The 16,865-nt window shown below is 37.4% G+C and overlaps 2 protein-coding genes across 3 annotated transcripts in view; one reads left to right on the forward strand and one right to left on the reverse strand.

Annotated features, from left to right (window-relative positions):
• The window catches only part of CYFIP1 (cytoplasmic FMR1 interacting protein 1), a 110,549-nt gene that overhangs the window by 59,197 nt on the left and 34,487 nt on the right, over window positions 1–16,865 (forward strand). For both annotated transcript variants that reach the window (XM_067559965.1, XM_067559964.1), the window contains exon 23: window positions 4,961–5,048. In XM_067559965.1, coding sequence (XP_067416066.1) covers window positions 4,961–5,048 — 88 coding nt within the window. The remainder of the gene's footprint in view (window positions 1–4,960; window positions 5,049–16,865) is intronic.
• Window positions 11,673–13,979, reverse strand: LOC137160947 (fibronectin type III domain-containing protein 9-like). Its single transcript, XM_067559930.1, has one exon. The coding sequence runs from the start codon at window positions 13,961–13,963 to the stop codon at window positions 13,301–13,303; it is 663 nt and encodes a 220-aa protein (XP_067416031.1). The 5' UTR covers window positions 13,964–13,979; the 3' UTR covers window positions 11,673–13,300.

A 16,865-nucleotide genomic window follows, 5' to 3' on the forward strand; every position in this document is an offset into this window, starting at 1 on the left:
TTTTTGCACACCTGTCTTTTCTGATCCAGGGCTTCTCTTGCTTTATACAGCTGACATGTTCACAAATACATGCTGTGATTTCCTGCTGCTATGGCAGATTTGTTCTATGTTGTTCATTCCTGCTTTTCTTGTTTTAAAAATACAGAATGGGAAAGATGTGGGGGTGGAATATAAAATACAGAATGCTTGAGTCAATGAAGGAAACTCTAAAGGAAGAAGTGGTTTGGGGTTTTTTGGGGTTTTTTTTTTTGAACTAGTGTTGTATTTACTTTCTTTTCAGTTTGTGGTCAGAGCACAGTTATCTTCAGGAGTGAAATATAATGAGAAACCTACTGACTGTGAAATGGTATTGAGTTATATTTGGTGGGGAGAGGTAGAACAACATCATTTTGCCTCCTACGCTCCCCAGAGAGCTTCCTCTGTCTTCCTTTTCAATAATACTTAACTTACATTTTAGGTCAAAGTTTCTGCTTATTTATATAAAAGTGTGTATACAAACTGGGTGGGGCTGAGCTCCAGCCTAGCAGAATAATTAATTTGAGAGCTAATAAAGTAGGGAGATCTTAAATAACATCTGTCCTAGTCATCCAGCTTGACTGATTTCATTATTGTGCACAGAATTTCTGATATATACAGAAATCTTTACGCTTGTGTGATCATATAGCTCTATGTGCTTGTTTGAATTGTGTGCACATACACATAATTGATCCAGTTAATTTTTTTCCTTCCAAGAATCTGTGGTTCTTTGCTGTTCTGCACACGTTCATATACATACAGACATGACTGCCATTAAAGTGCAAAGTATAAACTGAAATATAATGGTACATCATCAATTTGTCACACTTTAGTCACACAAATTATTACAAGTAAGCCCAGTGATTATTAACTTTTCAGTTTATTATGTGTATTTGACAGCTTCGTGTGCGTAGGCAGTTTCATTCTTCCTCTTCCATAAACTATTTCCTGTGTGAAAGCTCCACACAAACTTCAGAGGAAAGAAAAACATTTATTTAAAAAAAAAAATTGTAAGGCCACAAAAATTAGAAAGGGGGTTCCAAGGACAGGTGTAGAATGTGTAAAAAAAAGTTTCTCAAATTAACTGGTCTCTTCTTAATCTTTAGTTTAACAGTAAAACTAATTTGTGTGTAGCATGCCTTGGAGCAAGCTGTATGTTGGACTACCTGTAATTATTTTACATTTGATAATACACTGCGATTAAACAATTGGATGGGCTGCTATTACAATATGTAGAGTTTTATTAATTGCAGCTGCTGGTTTTCAGAATTGTAGTCACATGACTTTGTTTGCCTTCCGTACATTCAAGTCCAATCAGAGGCTGCAGCCTAGGTTATTTGTGAAAATGTAGGCTACCAAATGTGTGGCAACAGCTCCAGTCCGCTAGTCCTGTTGTTCAAGTCAGTCATGAGATCCTTGAGATTTTTAATCTACCTATATTAGAGGGCAAGAGAAACAGAACTGACTATGATTGACCAGTTCTTATGTTCGGATGATGAGCTTGATAAAGTGCAGTCAGTCCATCCTTCATATTATGGATTCAGTAGAGAAAGAGAGGAGAGTGTGTGATCTGTACTTGATACCTAAACAATGAGTTTGTTTCAGTGGAGGTCATTCTTCGTGTACGCCCTTGACAGAAATGTGATAAGATCCTCATAAGGTAGCAGAGTCAAACTTTTTGCTAACTCTCCTTTCTCTTCTTAAACCCCCTAACCACTATCTAAATCTGCATTCTCTTCTCAAAAAAAATCACATGGGTTTCATTCTTCATCAGACATGATTTTCAAGGATACCAGTCTCCTACGGAATGCAATACAAAGACAAACCTTTTTAAAATGTATACACAACTTGCTATAACAGAAGGGTCTAGAATAGTTATCTTCATCTCTGAATGCACAGAGTTTACTTGGGGGTTTTATTATTCCTAATGACAGATTCACTGGGCATGAAAATTAGTGTCAGTTTAAAGGGAACCGGGTTGGGGGGAGAAGAGAGTAATCTCCAGCACTGTCGTCTGTCTAGGATTACTTTGAATGATCCTGTCAAGTGGTTACAACATCCCTGATAAACTTCATTAATGAAAAATCTCTGTAAAGAACAAATAATCTCAAGAGGAAGTTTCTAAATGAGTGCATTTCAATTATACAAGAGAATGGAAAAACTAATTAATCTGGGAAATCTAAATGAAAGGCGATTTTATATAAGATCATAGCTCTTTTGTATCAAATGCAATATATCTGTGACCTTTTCTTCAGAAGCAGCGAAATGCAAGCAGTTACTGGATTTTAACAAATGCAGTTAGCTTGGAAAGACATTAAAATACATCTTAACAAACAACTGAAATTCTTAGTATGCTTATTTTTGTGCAGTTTTATAAAATACAAAAACCCTCTGATGTTATGGGATCCACGGATAGTGTTCCAGTTATACAAAAATAAACTCCTAAGCATAAAAGAAATAATTGGAAACTCAGATTGCTTAGATGTAGTCTCCAGTTTTCATGCATATTGCTATTCTGCAAAGCGTCTTTCATCTTTGTGCATTCCCAGTCTTCAAGTACTTGGGGGAAATGTTACTATTAATGATCAGCATGGCTTTTTTTTATATTTACTTGGATAATAAATATCTTTAATATTATTGTATACCTGAATTGTTAGTATGGCCAATATTTCTTTCCCCATATATTTAAAGGTTTTTGTGCCATTTGTCTAGTTTATTCAAAATCTCCTTTGCCAACTTAAAAAATGTATGCCCACTGTGCTACAAACACACACATTTGTATCTTTACTCATGCTACTTGTTACACGTGCATTTCTACTTGCAGGATTGTTACTGCGGAGTATTAGAAATTAATCAATTAATAGAATTGCAGTAGCATGCTAAAATTAAAATCTTGCAAAACTTAAATAAAAGGTAAACTTGCAGCAAATATCAAAGGTCAAATTCTGCAATCCCTTGGTCATGAAAATAATTTCTCTCGTGCAAAGTTCTATGGAAGCGCCTGCCATGGATTTTTTACAAGAGTAAGTATTACTTTTAAGCAAGTGTGTACAGATTCTGGCTTTTACTTACTCTAAATTTCACAAACTACTCTGAGAAATAGCTCCTTGTGGACCCTACTTGCACTCTGGTTTTCCTTTTGCCTATAATATATTTAAATATTACTTTGTTCCTCTTGATTTTCGTAGCTTATTACAATTTTTTTCTTCTTCTTGTTTCTTTTAACTTTGGCCTCACAATTTTGATTGTGTGTTGTTAATTGCTTAGTGGCTTTCCTGTTATTCACATGGGATTGCCACCTCTGAGGTACAAAAAACCAGGACATTGGAGATGATCTTAAGCCTGTAAAATTGCACAGCTGGCAGTGTATACAGAGTATCCTTCAGATTCTCCAAGACAGCTACCTCGAAAGAAGGACAGTCCTTGGAAAACCTGGACAAGGGACAACTCTATCTTCACATGTAGAAACTCTTCTTTCTGTTCTAAACTTAGCCGGACATACAGTCTTACCACTGTATAAAGTTCATTGAAGGAAATGCCTTGCTTTGCGTACCATTACAAATGTGTATGCATGGGAAACAAGTGAACTGAGCACATATAAGATTCTATATCTATCTAAAAAGTGTGATTAAATGGATGCCTGCAAATCTGAATTCTCTCCCAGTACTATTTTTCTGAATTCAATAGCAGCATTATATTCAGGGAGAAAAAATAGTGTTGGGGGAGAGTTCAGATTTGCAGACATCCAGTTAGTCACACTTTTTAGATATGTATAGAATGTGATGCATGTTCAGATCACTTGTCTCCCACGCATATGCATTTATAATGGTGTACAACGCAAGGCTTATTTCAGTGAACACTGGAACTAAAAATATGATGTTACTTACCATACACTAATCTTGATAGAATTAGTATAATAAGCTCATTAAAACTCTTTTGTGGTAGCTACATGAGCTTTATCAGTTGATAAGGTTCTTTTAAAAACATTGAGCAGGAGTGGCAATATTTTCAGGAAGCAAGGTGGGTAATTTGAACCTGGAGAACAAGAGTTATTTATGGACTGACACAGAATCGGTATGGTAAACATGCTAGATGCATCACTGCACATCCAAACAGGAGTGTGCATAATATCGCTACATTCTTCTGGTGCAATGAAATTATCTGCAATCAGGGTAAAGCTTGTTTGTACAGGAGACAAAGAGCTTTCTTGGGTCTCATCCAAGATTGTGGAATGACCTGCAGGATCTATAAAGCATCAAAAAACAGCATCTCGGCACACTGTGCATACATTTAAAAAAAAAAGATTTTATTCCACACACACATTTTCCCCCGGGATAAAGGAAGATGGGAGGGAGGATAGAATCACATATGATAGATGTTAGTTATTTTGTTTGTTGCACTGCTGGAAGGCATTCTATGTTTAAACCTATAAGTGTATGGATAGGATTGTAATTACACAAACCGCTATGTAAACTGTAGTAACAATTCTGCATTTTCTTTATTGGCAGATCTCTGATCATTGAGGACTCAATTGTGTGTATGCCTATGCATGGGAGTAAGGGGGCATAAGGAAATCCAATTCTCCCCTTTGTGGGCTACCTGTGATGTTGGCACCTATATGGAGAAATGGGGAGAGCAGCCACTACTGGGCTGATAATTCTTCTCCCGTGCAGGGGGTCGAGGAGTGCTCCCCCAGTGTTCTAGTTGGCACTCTGCAGTCAGCACAAAATGGGAAGTAAACTGCATCAGCAAAAAGGGGTAGAATTGATGGCTGAATTCTGCCCTGCTCCTGGAGCAGTGCAAGTATATGCTGCCCCTTACTTGAATTGCACTGTGTGGTTAGAATTGAGATCTGATCTTGTTTATGGACAGAAGAAGCAGTGAGTATTTAGATATATTAGGGGTGCAAAGTGTAACTAATTATGTCTATATTTTGCTTTTGTAGATTTGTTCGTACTGTACTACCCTTTTCTCAGGAGTTTCAGAGAGATAAGCAACCTAATGCACAGCCCCAATACCTCCATGGATCAAAGGTTAGATTTTATTACCCTGTATTCAGGGTTTGCATATACTTGATGACAGAACTTTTTTGAAAAATGTTACACTACAGAAACAATTGGTTATGAAATTTACCATTAATTTGCTTAAATATTTAGTGTGTATGCTTCTTGAGGATATTTTAAATCTAAGTTGTTCTTGGATTTTGAGTGAAAGGTACAGCGGTATTTGCAAGAAAGTATAAAACTTTCTGGTTTAGTGTTTGGCTTTATCTCATGTTGTTAAAAATTAGTCCTCATGTCAAACTTAGATTGCAGTTTTCCACAGTGACAGAGGAGAACTGAACAGAAAATGAAGATTAGAATTTTTGTCAAACACAGAGAGAGGGAACATGAACCCACGCTGGGAACAGCTGTTCCTTCATTGCAGTGATGGTGGTGGTAGTGGTTGTAAAATGAGACAAAACTAATAGGAAAAGCTGCCCTTTGACTGTAGTCAGACTTTAAAATAAACATAAGGACTCTATCTCAAAACATCAGATGCTAAACTGCTTTGAGTCCTGTGGCACCTTAAAGACTAACAAATTTATGTGGGCATAAGCTTTCGTGGGCAGAAACCCACTTCGTCGGATGCTTGAAGTGGAAACTTTGATTTGGTAGGGGTGTGTGTGTGTGTGTGTGTGTGTGTGTGTGTATGCAAGGATGGGTGAGTTACATCACAGTGAGGAGGGCAAGTGTTAACGAGGTAAATTCAATCAGAGTGGGTGAGGCTATCAGTTGATGAGAAGGTGTGAATGCCAAAAGAGGGAACATTATTTTTTCTAGTGGGCTAGTCACTCCCAGTCTCTATTCAGACCTAATCTGATAGCATCAAGTTTGCATGAGTTCCAGCTCTGCAGTTTTGCCCTGGAATTTGTTTTTGAAATTTTTCTGTTGAAGTATGGCAACTTTCAAGTCTGTAACTGAGTAGATAGCCAGCTCTGCACCTGGAATTTGTTTTTGAAATTTTTCTGTTGAAGTAAACTTTCAATCTGTAACTTCCAAAAAATAATGTTCCCTCTTTTCACATTGACACCTTCTCATCAATTGTTGTGAATGGCCTCATCCACCCTGACTGAATTTACCTCGTTAACACTTGCCCTCCTCACTGTGATGTAACTCACCCATCCTTGCATGTGTGTATATATACCTACCAAACTGAAGTTTCCACTTCATGCATCCGACGAAGTGGGTTTCTGCCCACAAAAGCTTATGCCCAAATAAATTTTAGTCTTTAAGGTGCCACAGGACTCTTGCTGTTTTGCTAGAAACAGACTCACACGGCTACCCCTCTGGAACTCATCAACTGCTTTGATTATTTTAAAAATAAAAACACCTCTACATTTCTTTGGCATCTTCATTGCAAGGGTCTGGAAAGTGCTTTACCAACACTAATGAACTCAGCCTTCCAGCAATCCTATTGGCTAGATTGGAATTGCCCTCCTTGTTTTACAGGTCAGCAAACAAAGGCGGGTAGAGGATAATGGCTTTATGCAAGGTTATAACTACTGACAAAGTATACAGGATTACATTCCTGACTCCTCATCTTGTGCTTTAAGCATAATACAGCATCTGATATTCAAAAAGGCCCTATCCTGCAAACGCTTATGTGAATGCACTTAACTTTAAGTGAGTAAGTCTTATTGACTTTAATAGAACTACTCACATGCTGAACTCTGCAATGTTGTGTATTGGGGGTATAAAATCCTTTCTAATCCCTGCAATCATGAGAATTGATTATCTGTTCTTAGCAATAAACATTTTATTAATGGTCACAAAGTTATCTTTAATATCCAGCCAAGTAATTTAACTTACCACAAGAGCAGTAAATTCCCAGCTTGACACTTCTATTATAACTCCATGAAGTCACATTTCTTTTTATTTGTTTGATATTTAGGCTGACACTCATTCTGTATTTTGCTTATGGAATGTGTGTGTATAGGAATTCATATGAAGCTTTTATTAAATGGATGGTGAGAAAAAAGCAATTCCTAAATTTAGAAGTATTAAAAAAAAAACCAAAAAAAACCCCCCTGAATTGAGTCTATATTCTTCTTGCTGCTCTTCACTAGCTTTTTATACACCTGACAAAATAAACTGCTCTTCATAGATGCTAATGTCCTGAAAAGTTTGTGGAAAGGGGTGGGTGGTAATATTTCTGAATTCCCCCTCCTCCTCAACAGCCCATAGCTTTAGAATAACCGCAAGTCACAAGAAAGTATTTTAAATAGAGGAGCAGAATTATCACTCTAATTTTTGCAGCATTTGTCAGGTAAGAAGAAAGACAAAGTGCAAGCATTAGGTGAAGAATATTTCTCATTTCATGGTACAGTTAGATGGGTGTTAACCCAGAAGAGGTTGCAAATTTTATGTATTGCATTTAGAATTATAACTGATTCAGTGAGCCATGTAGGTATGTTTCATTCTTGTGTGTGGTTACTTTTCATTATATAATTATACTTAGAACTTCACATTTTCAAAGTACTGTGTAATCATGAATTAATTATCACACCACCACTGTTAGGTGCTGAAAGCATTGTTACATCAGTTTTTTCAGATGGAGGAAACTGAGACAGATTGATTTAAGTGATTTGTCGAGGCTCATATAGCAAATTGTAGACAGAGAAATTATAGCTCAGAAGTGCTAAACTTGCATTCCCAAGGGTAATGATTGCTATTGTAAAATGTATGCTTCTAAAATATGCAGGAAAAATGAGAATGAACCTTTCTTTGTATGGAAAAGTTAAAAGTTGAACTGAGCGTTGCCACAAACAGTGATTTTAATTATAACCTTCACTACCAAGCAGCTATTGAACAGTATGCCAGGGGAAAGCAGGACTCTCCATGACATGAGCTTTATTATATCCTTTATTACTTCTTTGAATGATGGTCCCTGTGTGTATGCCTGTTCTGTATGTTTCATGCAGCACAGAACTTCATTATTGAACTTAAAATATTTGATGTATGATACTGGTAGGGCATCTGGGGTCCAGCAAAAAAATATCTGCAGCCTTCTGGATTATTATGCAAGATTCTGAATGCTCTGTTGGAGGTGAACTTTCATAGATTTATAGATTCCAAGGCTAAACTTGGTTAGCTGAGAGGTTGACCTGTTGCAGAACCCTTTTAAAAATGAAATGCTGGAGCCAACTGAGAAGTGAGGACAGATCATCCCAATGAGTTCCCCTTTTCATTGTCCTGTATTCCCAACCACATTCTCTTATTTAACTTCTAACACGTCTGCAATAAAACAAGTATTAACTCCCGCTGTGAGTACTGATAAGATTAGCAGTCCATGCTTAAGTTAGCAAAGTGTTTTTAAAAGAATAAAAAAATGTTTTAAAAAGAAATCCAAAATAAAACACCTCCCCTTTTTTGATTTGGGAGGTTTTCTGATAAAAAAATTTAATATTTTTTTACTGTTCAAACTGTGCCTCGTCTCCGATCATGGTTTTCTGGTTAACTGGTCAGTTACCAAAGCAGAATCAGGAACACCTGATTATATGTACCCATTGGCCTCTGCTTTCACATCAGGAATGAGATATAGTCCAATGGATATTGTAAACTGCTCTTCCTGGCTGACATTGGGAATAGAATCGTCAGCTAGAAAAGAACATAACTACAAAAAATGACTGACTGTAGGTCAACCAGAATGTTTGAGAGCATGCTGAATGATGTCTCTTGACTTCATTCAAGAGTCAAATAGCCATATGGGACATGCTGCCATCAGGTTATGGAAAGCTGGGCCTGGAAGAGGAGGAAATGTTGGATGGCCGTATAAAGTATTCCATAACTCCCAAATGGGAAAATATTACCTTAAGAATCATGATTAGCTTTATCTGACTATGACACATAGGATTCTTACGGAGGATATGTAGGTCAGCCACTATAGAGACTGCTTTTGTCTTAGAGAACATTTACTAATACTTAAATATTTAATATACAGTTAGGTCTTTAGAGCTTTATATAAACTAATTTATTCTGTAAAGAAGTCACAGTAAACTAGAGAAAAAATATTCCATAATCCAAATTAAAGCTATAGAGTGATATTCTGGCCTCTATTAAAGAAAGTCATTGGCAAAACTCCCACTGATTTAAATAGAGGCAGGATTTCACACAACTTACACTTGTCTCTGATGCGAAACTATTAACAAACAAGTAGAGCATGCTGAGTATTTTTTTTTCCATCTGTAACATCACCTCTTTTTTTGTCAATGTCTGTTATGTGTTATGCAAATAACCAGTGGAATACAAAGTGTATTTTGATAACAGTTTAAGAGGAGGATTCAATGTCTTACAGGAGTGGAGATAGTACATTGAGTTTTGCACCTCTAAGCCACTTAACAAAAAAAAGCATTGCCGTCTGCCTGTTCAGGTGTCTATATTAAATCAATAATAGTTTCAGTTCATTTTCTAGTGAACACATCAATATTAATTTGCACTAGTTGGTTCTTATTAGCAGTCTCAGTAGTCACTCTAAATATATACCTTCTCATGTAGTCAATGTTAAATTCAAAGGGTAAGTTGACAAAATGCAAGACCACCACAGTGAACCTGAGACTGTAGAGAGATAATCTGATTGCAGATTCTCACAGGTTAGAAAGCCAAATCAATCAATATGGTTCAGAAAAGAAGATTATGAATGTTCTAATTCTATATATAGTGACTCAGGATAAAATTTTCAAAAGCTCCTATGTCCCGTTTTCAAAACTGACTTAAGCTCTTATGCAAAACAATCTGTTCCACTTTGTATTTAGCTGTGACACTCTCAGTATCTTTTCCTGACCAGAAGAAGAGCCCTGTGTAGCTCAGAAGCTTCTCTTTTACCAAGTTCGTAAGAAGTTCGTCCGATAAAAGATATTATCTCACCCACCTTGTCTCTTGAAGCACTTAACCCAATTCCTGTTGAAAGTCACAGGAACTTGTGCTCTTAAGGACCTACATTTTTTGTCATTGCTGTGGGTATGGGGCTGTAATAAGTTAAAGCCTGAAGTAATACAAAGATTTTATCACAGTTGAAAATGGTAAATAATATAATACTTCTGTAGCAGTTTCCATCGAGGATCTCGGTGTGGGATATTAACATCAATTAACATCCTCTCTAAGGGTATGTCTACACTGCGGGCGCTGCATCAGGCTCCACGGATCGATGCAACGGGATCGATTTGAGCGGGGAGTGGAGACCCGCACAGTCGATCCCGGAAATGCTCTCTGGCTGACGCAGTAAATCCACACCCCTCCCCCCCAAAAAGAGTAATGCTGTGTCGACCGGAGGGCGTTTCCTGTTGATGTGGTGCCGTGGTAAGTGAAAGTTAGTATGTCAATGGGAGATACGCAAACTACGTACTGAAACTTGCCTATCTCTCGTCCACACTGCCGGCAGTGTAGACCAGGCCTTAATCTTTGGGAATTTTGTTGGGTCCCTGTCACGGCAGCTGCCTTTTATGGGGAGTTAGGGTCCAACCTGCCTGTGATTGCCTTATGAAGACCTCATGTGGGGGTAATTGACTGCCCCAGGTGCCTAATTAGTAAACAAGCAGCTGGACCTAATAAAGGCTGTTCATGCTGAGTTAGAGGGGAAACTCCAAAGGGAGACAGGAAGCTCCTATGGGGAGGAGCTCCCAGGAGAGGCCTGAGTGTGTGAGGGGGCTGATCAGGGAGCCTAGAGGATGATCTCTCTGGGGAACCCACCGGAATGGGGAGTCCGTGAGAGGTGCTCCTGGAGAGGGGCTCTTCTCTAGATGGAGGGCTGCAGTCAGCAGGCATCCAAGAGGTCCAAGGGGGTCTGGTATCATCCAGCGCTGTCCCAGACACTGTCCTGGCAAGATCATCTGCCGTCCTAGAGAAGAGTTTCAGTGGTTGATCCTCCCTGGATCTCTGAATCAAAGGATCTCAGTCCAGTAGGGGCAGTAGGCCTAACAGCAGGGGCAGAGACTGGAACCAAGAGAACCTTGGGGGAAGAGCCTGGGTAGAAACGAGCCCTGGATTCAGGTGGGAGCAGGGAGGACAGAGGGGCTAGGAATGATTTAGTCACTCAGATGACATGTTGGAGTGAAAGTTTTGTTTAAATTCTGTTAGCTTTTCTGTTGGTAAATGAGATCCTCCACAAGGAGGTGCTCTTTAGTATCTCATGGTCTGTTTGGACTTGCTGATAGGTGAGGAGATGGGAAAATCAAGGGCTTACCTGCAACCCTATGCCTGCCTACAATGGGGCACGTCAGGTCAGCCTGGAATGATGTCAGTCCCCATTTCACAAATTAGGAAACTAAAGTGCAGAGAAGTTAGTAACTTTGCAAAGTCACACTGTAAGCCATTGGCAGAGCCGGGAACAGAGCCAGGTCTCTTGTCTCTCAGACCTATGCCATAACCACAAGATAATCTTTCCTCCCTGTATGAGTCTCTCTACTCTGAACTAATTTAGTTAGAAAAAGTGTTTCATCATACTTGATTTTTAGACTCATAAAAAAGGAATGCATTAGTTTATTTCTCTGCCATTTGTTTTGGAGGTAAAACTGCAGGAACAACTTCAGTTTCTGAGGAGATTTTATTTCAGTCGTTAGTGTCTGCTTTGGGTAATTATCTCCATTTGAAACACCAGTAATTTTCAACATCAGACACAGTTTATTTAAGAGAGTATGTGTATGACAAAAGGAAAACACAATCAACTGAAAAAAAATGTACTTGATATTATTTAACATTTACAGACCAGGTATAAAGGTTTATTTAGTACAGAAATACTAATTTTGAACATATTCCTATGAAAGGAGTGTCGCCATCTATTTGGCACACAATTATGTTGTATAGCTCCCAATGGTATGCGCGTAGAGCAAATTTGTTTTCTGATTGTGCCAGCTACGATTTCCATACGTGTGACTACTTTAGAATAAGAAAACTGAAGTATCAGCGGCAGAATAGTTGAAACACTGCAGGAGTGGAGTAGCTGGAAAAGGCACATCTGCCTTCTGTGAAGTGTTTAAGTGGGTGCTTCATTATCAGACTTGTCTGTAATGAATCACGTTGGCTTCCAGAAAGCCATTAGAATTGATGGCAACGGCTATGCTAACAGTTACCCATCTTTGGCGCATGGAATAGACTGAGCTGGCTAAACGAATGTTGAGTTTAAATATACATTCTTTTACTATATCAGTTTAAAATAAATGAATAAAATCACAGTATATCATACAACTATATAATTCCCCCCCCACACACCATACAATAACACTAAAATATATCAACTTAAAAGGATGAAATACGTGCTTAATAGATTTAAAACTATGAAATGTGAATGTGTGAAAACAGACTAGACATATCATTTTTCCCGTTCCAGGGCAGTGTTGGCAACTTGCCAAGATCTTCAGGACAAATGTAGTTGCTGTAAATTTCCATAATCTCAAAAATAAATGTACTCGGTCACAGTTTAGTTGCTTTTACTCTTGATACATAAACAGAAATCGGTGGCTGGATAAAAACCTATCACTGTGTTTTGTCCTCCCCTTTCAGTTTAGGGACAGAGCAATCATGAATCATGGTTTTGGGCCTCATGAACTCCTCTTTCCATGCTTTGCAATGAGCACTTCCCTCTTGTAACTGCAGCACTGAGCACAAGAATCCTTTAACCTATCATGGTGTAACGAGTGCCTCTTGCAGATGTCACCATTCTGAATGCATTTTAAGTTGGCTGAAACAGGAATCCTTTTTTCGAATATCAATGAATTTAGCTGATGTCCTACAACTAGAACTTGTTTTGAATGGAACTATCAAGTGCAGGGTACAGCAACAAACTGTGCAGTTTCAGAAGCAACTTGAATGAGGTGGATAAAAAACATCACAGGCCATTATACATGTAGTTATTTGATACAGGGCGTTTGAGCTGCCTGCAGCATGAGAATACAAGTCCTGATATGCAGTTTTCAGTTCAGCTTGTCCTATTATTTAATAATAATTCTTCCTTTGCCCTTTTCATTCATATATTTATTTTGGCTTGCCATTTTGAAATAAACCTTATTCCCTCCTCCAAAACAAAAATCAAGAATACCCTTTGATTTATATGCTACATGAATGATTTTCTAATCCAATCAAGAAAATACTTAGTTCTAAACCTTAATATTGAGAACCTTCAGCTGTATGTGGGATGATGAGAGAGGCAGTTGTGATTAAGAATGCTGATGAATGTGCAAAACTGTAAAAGGTATAGAACTCCAGGGGTTAAAATATGGTGGTCAGTAAAACTGTGCAGTGACATTTACCAATTAGAATGGCCCACCTGTCAATGGCACTAATTCCTGGCTTTTGGAAGTTTGCATGGTAGGCTCCTTAGAAGTTAAGGGATTTTCTAATATTGTAGCCAGTTGGATACCATCTGCATTCTTAACCTCAACACTTTGAATTAGTCTGCCTTGCCTGTTAAACTTCTCTGGGGACTGTGACTTGTTTTTTGTCCAAGTCTCCCCGTTGTCCTGTTCGGAGGTCACATTTTGTCCTCCTAAACGCTCTCGTCTCTTGCGACACCATAGATGCAGGCAGCCATAGAGGAGGATCCCAGCAATGATGAGAAGCAGAATACTGCTAGTTAGCCAGATACCCAGTGCCAGATCTTTTTTTTTGTTGCTTGCAGATGCTGGATCTATTTCCAATGTGTGAAAAATTCTGCACTGATCACTGGAGGGGTTTGCAGATTGGCAAGTTACACACAATATGTATGTGGTTAGTGGAGTTAGGTTTTCGATGACAAATGAAGACCGACTAGCAGGCACTCGCTCTTCTTTCTGAAAATTTTTTCTTGAATAACCTGACAGCATGTTATTCCAGTTGGGATGATACATAATACTGTAAAAGCTGTCAGCACAGCTGGCTATGGTTGGCCAAATTACCATTGCTGTGCTTCCTGTTATATTTTGTACTGTTACTCCCATTGTGATGCCACTTTGTTTTTTTCACAACTGTCGCCCCTCAAGAAAGGGAGATTAATGTTGCAGTTCCAGAAAAATAAGGAGAATTCCAGGAAGCTTCACCACGGAGAAGAACTATGTGGATCTTAATTAAGCATTAGGGTTCTGCAATTTAGAAAAGTAGTTTATTAGGAACCAGTGCTTTTTATTTTTCTATTGACATTTTTAAATGAAGTAAGCGGATTAGTCTAAATCTATAAGCAAAGAGCATCTTCGTCACTAACATTTGTTTAAAAATAAATCAGAGTATTTTCAAACCTTTTGGGTTGCAGAAATATTCGGTACTATTCTGTAGTAACTGAATATTGCACTGCACCCAGACAACATCACCAGAGGGCGTGAAATTACCAATAATTAAAAAACTTCTATTTATTAAGAGGAAAACTTTCAAAAGCAGCACAATAAACATTAAGTAGCAAACTCCCATAGACTTTCAGTGGGAGTTGGGTGCCTAGCTCCCCTTTGTGCCTTTTGAAAATCTCCTCCTAACTTGGTTGCAGAGGAAAAACTGAACAGTCAGAATTTTTAATAGACACATGAGGCAGTACTTATGTCTAGTCACATGAGACCATAGAACAATTTTTTTGTTAACTGAATAAATTTTAAACATCGTCAACAGAAAAGGGAGCATGATATTCAACATTGCTTATCACTTTGATAGTTTAGAGTCACAGAGTCTTAAATGTTGAGCACTGTTGGAGAACGAGGCAAAACTCTCAAACTTCTCTTGAATCATAGATGATTACGTGAAGACACTATCAGGTTTGGCTTTCACTCTGAAGAATGATATAGATACAGATATCTGTGTCAAACCATTCCAAAAAATACATGTACAAATAATCCATTGGCAATTCAGTGAGCCTTTGTTTTGTTTTGATTTTTTTTTTTTTTAAGATCCGTTTTTATTTTTTTCCTCTAGGCTTAAGTATCTAGTATTTTCCTGCATTCTAACCAATCGTAACAAATGCCATTTTTTGTGAGTGGGGGCTTCTTTTATTAATTAGCATGGCAAAAAAATCTCCAGATATTTTCCTTTTTTGTTCACCCACAGATTTTGATTTTTAACTAGTCATCAAATTATTAAAACCAGAATAGAGCATGTTGCTAGGCAATCTGTTCTTCTGATCCCATTTTTCTAAAATTTCCCTATCTGTTACACTTTTCTACTTCCTGTATTCTCTCACCTACCTGCTGATGTGGGCACACATTTGAATCCATTCCTTAAAGAATGAGTGCAATAACTGTATATTAGTAAGTGCAATAACTGTATATTAGTAACATCTGAAACACAATTAATTGTCTTGGTTCTGGACAGCCCTGCTGAACTTGTTTCTACTACTCTATTCTAAATATGATAAAACTATTGGGGCAAGCAAAATATAGGCTACCTTTGTTGTCATGCTAGAACAGCCAAACTGCCAACACAGAGAGAAAGGTAGCATCAAAAGGTGAAGCACAGGTTACATCATGCATACCTGTTTATAGTAAAAATGATTAATCCTGGTAATGCTGTAAATGAAGAAGCTGTAATTAGTGGAAATGTATGTCTGAACTGTATTTACATTATTATCTGTCAGGCTAGTACTTTACAAAGTTAGCCAGTTCATCCTATCTTAGCAGACCGTCAGAATTTTACGTTTTTGTAAAGAAGTTTAACTTTGTTTTTGTTGTGACATATATTCTCTAAGGGTAAAATTTTCAAAAGGGTCTCGACAATTTAGGAATCAGTCCCATTGACCTGAGTACACAGCTGTTTTTAGCTCACTAGTTGAAGTTGAACTAGCACAAGTCTGTCTACCCAGACTGGGAATCACACCTTCCGGCTGCAGTGTAGAGAAATCCTAAATCACTTAAATGTTTTTGACATGTTTATGCTAAATTACCAGCATAAATGACTATGGCAATGATTATGAAATAAACTATTAGTGATTTCACTAGTGTGAAAATATTATTTAATCAATATTGTGTGTAATGTATTCCATCTCCTGAATAAATAACTATTTAGTACTGGAAAAATTCTGAGTGGAAGCTTACAACATTTTGACAGAGTAGATATTCTGAAGTTTATATGATTTATTTTCTTTCTTTTTTTATGTTGAAAAGAGCACTGGAAAAATTACACAGCTAAGGATCACATTAAAATAACTGTACCTTGTGCACTATTTCCAATGAAGCACTAGCCCTTTTAAAAAAAATCTGCTACTTATATGTGGGAATGTATTTCTCAGAGCTCTCAGTTGCAGTTTGTGTATTCTACAATACAACAATAAACATATATATATATAAAATATAAATACCAAATGCACCTATCTAAATTATATAGGCAGTTCTCAAAAAAATAAAACAAAACAACTCATATCTCAAAAATGAAGGCTCCCTTCTTCCTAACCTCCATAAATATAGGCAATAGAACAGCTGCATCAATTTCAAAGAAATGAATAAACTTGTCCAACAAACAGCTGGGCAATTTACATGTTAGGGGTACACCACAGACTAAAGTAGTTTTCATAACACTAAATTTGACCATCTAGTTAAGTCTTTTAGGTATTGTACAGTGGTCAACACTGTAATATCAGAGCATCTATTTGCTCTTGAGCGTCCCATACCAAGTTTTAGTTAAATAGATCCTAGTTAATTACATTTTATGTAAAAAGATTTCTGAAAAAATACTGCCTGATAGTATTTAGAATCCATCATCTCATCCTCAAAGCTATTTATGAGTAAAAGTTTGGATGTTTATTTTTTAAAACATTAATCACAGTGTTTTGTTTTATTACCAAACATTAATTCCATTTTACTATTCGATAAAACTAATTGATAGTATCCAAATGTTTGAAAAACTAACTTGGTATTTTATTCATTATAA

This window comes from Emydura macquarii, unplaced genomic scaffold, assembly GCF_026122565.2.
Source record: "Emydura macquarii macquarii isolate MOO-44397 ecotype Brisbane River unplaced genomic scaffold, CSIRO-AGI_Emac_v2 contig_2207, whole genome shotgun sequence".
In the NCBI taxonomy this organism is placed as follows: domain Eukaryota; kingdom Metazoa; phylum Chordata; order Testudines; family Chelidae; genus Emydura; species Emydura macquarii.